The sequence below is a fragment of the Zingiber officinale genome, chromosome 11A (genome assembly GCF_018446385.1).
Source record: "Zingiber officinale cultivar Zhangliang chromosome 11A, Zo_v1.1, whole genome shotgun sequence".
In the NCBI taxonomy this organism is placed as follows: domain Eukaryota; kingdom Viridiplantae; phylum Streptophyta; class Magnoliopsida; order Zingiberales; family Zingiberaceae; genus Zingiber; species Zingiber officinale.
In genome coordinates, this window is record NC_056006.1 from 9,015,904 (window position 1) to 9,023,296 (window position 7,393).

The window sequence follows — 7,393 nt, forward strand, 5'->3', positions numbered from 1 at the left end:
TCCGAATCCAAACCCGAATACAATTTAAAAATTCTAACCTAAATTTGAACTCAGACAATTCGACCAACCCATATAACTCGACCGACTCGATTAAAAAGATTTTTTTTTCTTTTACAATTTTCTTTGATAATTTTTATTTTTATTTTAGTTCTTTATCATTATCTTACTAACCTTCTGCTATTATATATACATAAAATATTTTAATTTTTTAAAATAAAATTTAATTTAACTTTAAAAAAACTTAAATCTTAAATTTAGATTAATTCGGATCAATCCGAACTCAACCTGATTCTAATGCAATTCAAAATTCTTAATTCAAATTCAATCTAAACTGAAAACTCAAAACCTAAATCTAATATTTTTTTTTGTATCGATTTAGATGAGATTGACGAGTCCAATTCATTTTTAACACCCTAATCTAGCAGATTCAAAACAAAAAAAAAAGTATTTAAGGAAAGGAAAGGAAACATCTTAGAAAAATTTGAAAATTCGACTTTTTTTTTTCCCTTCTCTTCTGGAAGTCAAAGTCCCGTTGACTTTCTAAGATTCTAGAAATCTTCTTGTAATGTGATCAAGATCGAATCGAATTGAATGGAATCGCAATCCAATCCACGGCGATCTCGCTGAGAATAATCAACGTCGCCAAAGAGGAGAAAAATAAGGGTTTGTTTTTTGACCAGAAGACGTTCGAGGCACCGACCGTGCTGGAGAAGCGACATCGGGCGGTTGAAGTTTCAGCAAGCCCCCCAAATCCAGTAAAATTTTCTTCATACGGTCCTCGATCAGGGGCGTATTTGTAATTATATATTTGTAGAAGGACCCAAAACAAACGAGGGGACTAGTCGACGCCTCCGCTTACCGCTCGTCGTTGTCGTCGTCGCCGCATTCGACTTCTCCGAAGCCGATAAAAATGGCGGAAGGCCCTTCGAATCGAGGTAGGTCTCGTCGAAATCTCCACTCCTTTTCTCAGATCGGTATTCCTTTTCCCTCGAATTCTTTCGCTTTAGCATTCGAGCTCAATTCTGATCTTGTTTCCCCTTTATTTTTTTTGGGTTCTTGTGAAGTTTGTTTAGGATTTGGGTTCGTGGATTCCCGAGAACTTCGGCAGTCTCCCTTCTTCATCGTTTTGCGTGTGGCTTCTCCAGAAAGCTGAGGGTTTTGATAGAAATTGGTCAGGATTGAGTTGGATTCTAGGGTTCTTGGGTGTTTGTTTTTCTTCGACTTGCCTAGGGTTTAGGGCTTTCTGCGCCTGAGAGGTGTTTGTGGAGCAGAGATGTTGGAAGGTTCCAGATTTCCTGGAATCATGGGGGGCGGCGGTGGGATCGACATCGGCAGTAGCTTCTACGACACGGCGTACTACCGGAAGCTCGGGGAAGGCTCCGATATGTCTGTTGACAGCATGAACAGCTTGCAGACCAGCGTTAATGGCGGGTCCGTGGCCATGTCGAGAGATGCCAGTAGTGTCGGCTCCAGTGACTCCCGCACGGGCATGCTCAACCACCCTGGGTTCCGCCAGATCGCCACTCCGAACTACTCGGTCGACCGCAGTGTCCTGCGCTCTGGCAGGGTGAATCCCGGGCTGAGTGATGATGCATTGGTGCAGGCGTTGATGGATCCGCGACACCATACCGAGACTCTACAGGGTTACGAGGAATGGACTCTTGATCTCAATAAGCTTAACATGGGCATGCCATTTGCCCAGGGTGCCTTCGGGAAGCTTTACAAGGGAACCTACAACGGAGAAGATGTCGCAATTAAGCTGCTTGAGAAGCCGGAGAACGACCCAGAGAGAGCACAGTTGATGGAACAGCAGTTTGTGCAAGAAGTCATGATGTTGGCTATTCTGAAGCACCCAAATATAGTGAGGCTAATTGGAGCATGTAGAAAGCCAGTTGTTTGGTGCATCGTTACTGAGTATGCGAAAGGTGGTTCTGTTAGGCAGTTCTTGATGAAGAGGCAGAATCGATCAGTGCCTCTTAGGTTGGCAGTAAGACAGGCTCTTGACGTTGCAAGGGGTATGGCATATGTGCACGGGCTTGGATTTATACACAGGGATCTCAAGTCAGATAACCTTCTCATATTCACAGACAAATCTATAAAGATTGCTGATTTTGGAGTGGCTCGTATCGAGGTGAAAACTGAAGGGATGACGCCGGAGACTGGAACGTACCGTTGGATGGCTCCGTAAGCCAATAACTTTACCTATCTTGGAATCTTATTTTTCAATTCTTTATGGAATTTTTATTGCTACATGATATAGTTTTTAGATAGAAAATAAAATTGTTATTATCTTGTAAATTGGTTTCTCTTTCTTGAAACTTGTTTAACTTTCTTGCGGCCAACATTTAGGAGATTTGAAGTTACTTTGTAGGTCTTGCCATTAATGATTTTTTTACAAGACAAAAAATGTGAATCATATCGATTAATTAATTGAGCTAAATTATCACCCACTACAAGCACACTTTTCCATATTCATGTTCTTAATTTGGGTTGTTCATGGCGTAGAGCAAGAAGTGTTACAGCTTATGGGAGATCAGTGGGTTTTCATGAAGTAGTAAATTTATTTAGCAAAACAATATCTGACCTATCAACTGTGTGGTAAGGTTTACATTTTTTTTATTTGATTGTGATTTTAGTTTTTATTTTTTGTTTGTGGTTTGAGCTAAAGTAAAATTCATCATATTAAATCTAGTAATTGTTCTCTTTCCTCAGACATTTTACAAGATATCCTGCCAAACTCTAGTATTGCATCAACTCGTTTCACCTCTGAAGTTGGTTAAATATTTCTTATTGTCTAGTTGCCTGAAATCGACTAGAATGATTTCGTAACTTCTGATCATGCTGGTTTTAACTTTATTTCTCGACTGATAGACTGGATACCTAGCTGTTGTTATTAATAAAACGCTCAACATGCCATTTTTGTATATACCATATGGGTAATATGTTTGCAAGAGCAAGTTCTTATGATCAAGATGCTTCTTATGGGAAAACTTTGCACTATGTATATTTTCAATAAATGTTAGCCAATGATTGCAATTGCAATAGTTTTTATTTATTAGTTATTCTGCAAACCCTAGACAGCCTCAGGTGGAATGATGTTAATCTCTAATTTGTGGTTGATCTATCAAGTTTTGCTACACACAATTGGTTGAAGTAAAAGTGTTGTTTCTTGTCTATCTTTGAAGAAATAATGTTTCATTACCTTTGTCCATCATATGGCAATTGAAAAATTCAAATCCAAGAACACACAATCTTCTCATGTCAATCTTGTCTGAATCTACTTGGAGAAGCATTTCTATTAGAAAAGACCATAGTAAGAACTTTGATCTCTGTTATCATTGTACTTGCTATTGCACCACATACAAAGAACTGAAATATAAAAACATGATGTAGTTTTTCTTACATGATAGTGCATTTAGTTCGTAGAGTAGATTTGGCAAGAAATATAATAACTATTTTCACAAAATGGAATGGATATGTATTCCTTTGAAAAAGAGTTTGTGTTTTGTTTTTGTTGCAATCTTTGGTTTGAAAGAATTATGTACTAAAAAGATGAGAAATGGAATTCCATTTCTTTGAACTATGAACTATATCGGGAGGTGATACTGATCCATGAACTATGAAATGGCGCTATTCTGTCTGACCTTTTTGGATTCTTGTCTGCTGTTGTAGCTTCTAATATCTTCCTTTTGGCTTGCAGAGAAATGATCCAGCACAGACCATACGATCATAAAGTCGATGTTTATAGCTTTGGCATTGTATTATGGGAGCTCATAACCGGTATGCTCCCTTTCCATAACATGACGGCAGTACAAGCTGCTTTCGCTGTTGTGAACAAGGGTGTTCGTCCAGTCGTACCACACGATTGCCTTCCCACTCTCGGGGCAATAATGACACGCTGCTGGGATGCAAACCCCGACGTGCGCCCTTCCTTCACCGAGGTAGTGGAGATGCTAGAGGTCGTGGAGACAGAGATAGTGAGCACTGTCCGGAAGGCGCGCTTCAGGTGTTGCACGTCGGAGCCGATGACGATGGACTGAGTTTTGAAACAGGATGATGAAAAGTGCCTATGTACTTATGTTGTCACTGTGGACTTCTGGTTGAAGCAAGAGATGTTTTGGTATTTTCAGATAAAAATCTGGTTTGCTATTTGCACTTTTGTCATGTTAAAAGTATCACATAATCATTCACATATCCTTTTACAAATTCAATTGATTAGTTTTAATGTGTTTACGCTTGTGTCACATATTCTTTTATCACACTTAAACAAAGTGATCATGCTAATTCCAACAGTAATTGTCGATACTAAAACAAACCTCAAGATCGATGTGATAATTGAGCATGAATACACATAAAATTTCCAACATTTATTTTGTTTTAAATAGAATAAGAAAGAAGAGCAGCACAATTAGCAAACAATTGTTGAACATAAAAAGGGTAATCCATTGATACTAAAGCATTTTGTAATTCACTTACCAGATCAGCATTTTGTAATTCACTTACCAGATCAGCTCTACTTTCCTCCAAAGTTTTGTCTTTATTCATGATATCTATTGGTGTGCAAGGTTTTTGATCTCCACTAAATTCCTTCATGACAATATTAAAAAATTTTAAACAGTGTGATCAAGATTTGTAAAATCACGATATGGATCATAGGATCGTGTGACCCTGTGATTTGGATCGTACGATTGTATGACCTGGATTGTACAATTGTATGATCCTACGATTGGGGTCATATTGGTGTGCAAGGTTTTTGATCGCCATTAAATTCCTTCCAGACAATATTAAAGGATTTTAAACGGTGTGATCATGATGTGTAAAATCACGATATGAATCGTAGGATCGTATGACCTTGCAATTTGGATCGTATGATCATACGATCTCGATTGTAAGATTGTTTGATCCTATGATTTGGATCATATCACAATTATACGCTCCTACAATCCGAAAGTGCCAATACGATCTAGAAGCATTTGGAATCAATTTTTTAGTAGAGTGGGAATAGGATTGATAGGATCTGTATGTTCCAAACATTCCACACATTGAGAGATCATGACTTTTGACTTGAGTTGAATCATAGAGCTCATAATATGTTAAATTGAAGTTTGTTTAGACATTTACATTTGTTATCTGATAAAATCTATAACAACCCAGTTTTGACTCCAAAAACGGCATTTAAAACCTTTTCAAAGGCTTGTACTTTTTATTTAAGATTATTTCATCTTTTGCAAAGTTAGGGTTTCATCTTTTACTGTTTTAAGGTTTTAAGACTATTTAAAACATTTGTTTAGTTGATGTTTGATAATTTTGATTATCAAGATTTTTTTTGTTCCTTTCCCTAAAATTACAAGTTTTAGATGTCTATTTTCTTGTATTATGTTGAATTGATGAGTCTTTAAAAGATTGTTTTCAATATTCATGTTTAAATCAATGAAATCAATAGTTTTCGATACATTAGTTGACCTTTAAATTTGACCAACTTTAAATTGGATCTTCCTACCCATCCAATCTGATCTGAATCTAACCGATCTAATCCTACAGATTATATTGATCTGATCTTAACCCCAAATCGATTCTACATATCACGATTGTACAAACTATGAGTGTTACAAAGTACCAACAACTTTGGCCACCAAAACTTTCACTAGGGCAACATAAACAATCTTGAACTTGTTGGTGTCTAAGAACCCATCCTTCACATTTAAGCCAAGTTATGGTAAAATGGAAAGCATAGCATAGCAACATTTGTTTTCCCAGTGCCAGTAGATGTAGAAGTATATTTTCAGGTCTAAATGAAGTAGCTTCATACACCTTACTTAGCGTTCTATTTAGTTGGTTCATCCTTTCAAACGTGCGTTATGCCCAGCGGGGTAAGCATGACAATGACTATTTATACTACTCAATAAAATTCGATAATTTATCAAAGAATGCATGCATATTTTCAAATTGACTAAAAGCATACTATACTTTAGTAATTAACAAAAGGCGCATATCTTTTCAATTTTACCGTTATGTCAAATATGACTTTTTCTTATTCTCTTTCCTCTCTCATGCGCATACAACATCTCTTCTCTTTACTCAATTCTCTTCTCTTTTCTCTTTTCTCTTTTCTCTTTTCTCTTTCCTCTCTCTTGTATGCATGCATGTATAACTATTATTGTACCGTCCTCTCGGGGTGGTGCGGTGGTTAAGGTATGAGGTATTGTCACATGAGATCTTGGAGTCAAAACTCGGTGCGTCCGAGCATACCTTCCCCCATATCTTAGCTACTTATATTAATGGCTAGTAGTCACCCGTACTTTACCTCCTTTATGTTGGCCTAGGGACAGGTTAGTGGGGGCGCTAGGGGCGAGCGAATCACCTTTTGTCCCATAACTATTGTGGTACGAATTTTTAAAAATCAACACCACGGTTTAATTTCATATCAGGCCCAACGTGAGCCTGATATGAAATCATATCAGACACATGTTGGGATTTAATGTCGATTTTTCCAATAGCATTTTAACACATCCAGAGAATCCTAAATAAGCAATGGAGAGTATCGTTAAACTCCTTGAAACCTAAAAATTCATAAGACCTGAAATGTGTCCAATCAAACCAGTTTAGGTCCATCAATGGATGTCGATCGAAATTTACTGATGGACCTAAACTGGTCCGATTTGACCCATTTGAGGTCCTATGGATTTATGAAGTTTCAGGGAGTCCAACGATGATTTCCATTCCTTATTTTGACTTCTCCGGAGGTATTAAAATGCTATTGAAAAAATTGACATTAAATCCTAACTTGGGCATGATACAAGACAAAAAAAAATGCAAAAAATATCGATAGAAATTGTTACTGCAGTTGAATAGCTCGTGAATGTGGATAAAGTACAAGTAATCAAATAAAAGCATATACATTTATCATTTCAATAATCATCACAAGTTGAATGTTTAACATTGAACAAAATTTAAAAGTTTGTAAGAGCAAATACATTGTTGGAAATCCTTATAGATTTGTTCGAATTAGTTCTAAGATAAATCAACTGGAGTGATTAAGTTTATCAACAAGAGGAGAGGAAGAGAACTTGAAGAAGATGCAGATGAACTTCATATATATAGTCTTTGTTCATATATTTAACCAGAAGCCACATTATTAGCTTGTAGGTTCACAGATAAGAATGGAAGAAAGTTTGATCCTAATTCTTAGCAGCAATATCTGCTCACTATTGAATATGAATCTGATAGAGACAATCAAGAAAGATTAGTAATTGAATGATTTGGCTAATCAGCATGAAAAGATGTATATTACTTCTGGGATTGATGGTATTTTCAGGACTATATGTCTCTCTGCAAAGATTTCAAGAGTTCCAAAATGCACAAGAAAATTAATTTACCATGAGAACAAATAATA

The 7,393-nt window shown here is 36.8% G+C and overlaps 1 protein-coding gene across 2 annotated transcripts; it reads left to right on the forward strand.

The window, feature by feature from the left end:
* Positions 1-809: 809 nt before the first annotated feature.
* LOC122031027 (serine/threonine-protein kinase STY13-like) lies at positions 810-4,211 on the forward strand. 2 transcript variants are annotated; one of them, XM_042590077.1, is made up of 3 exons: positions 810-935; positions 1,065-2,184; positions 3,701-4,211. In XM_042590077.1, the coding sequence occupies exons 2-3, from the start codon at positions 1,274-1,276 to the stop codon at positions 4,038-4,040; spliced, it is 1,251 nt and encodes a 416-aa protein (XP_042446011.1). In that variant the 5' UTR covers positions 810-935; positions 1,065-1,273; the 3' UTR covers positions 4,041-4,211. The 2 variants fall into 2 exon arrangements, with proteins under 2 accessions (XP_042446011.1, XP_042446012.1); XM_042590078.1 differs by having other exon boundaries at positions 848-974.
* The last annotated feature ends 3,182 nt before the right edge of the window (positions 4,212-7,393 follow it).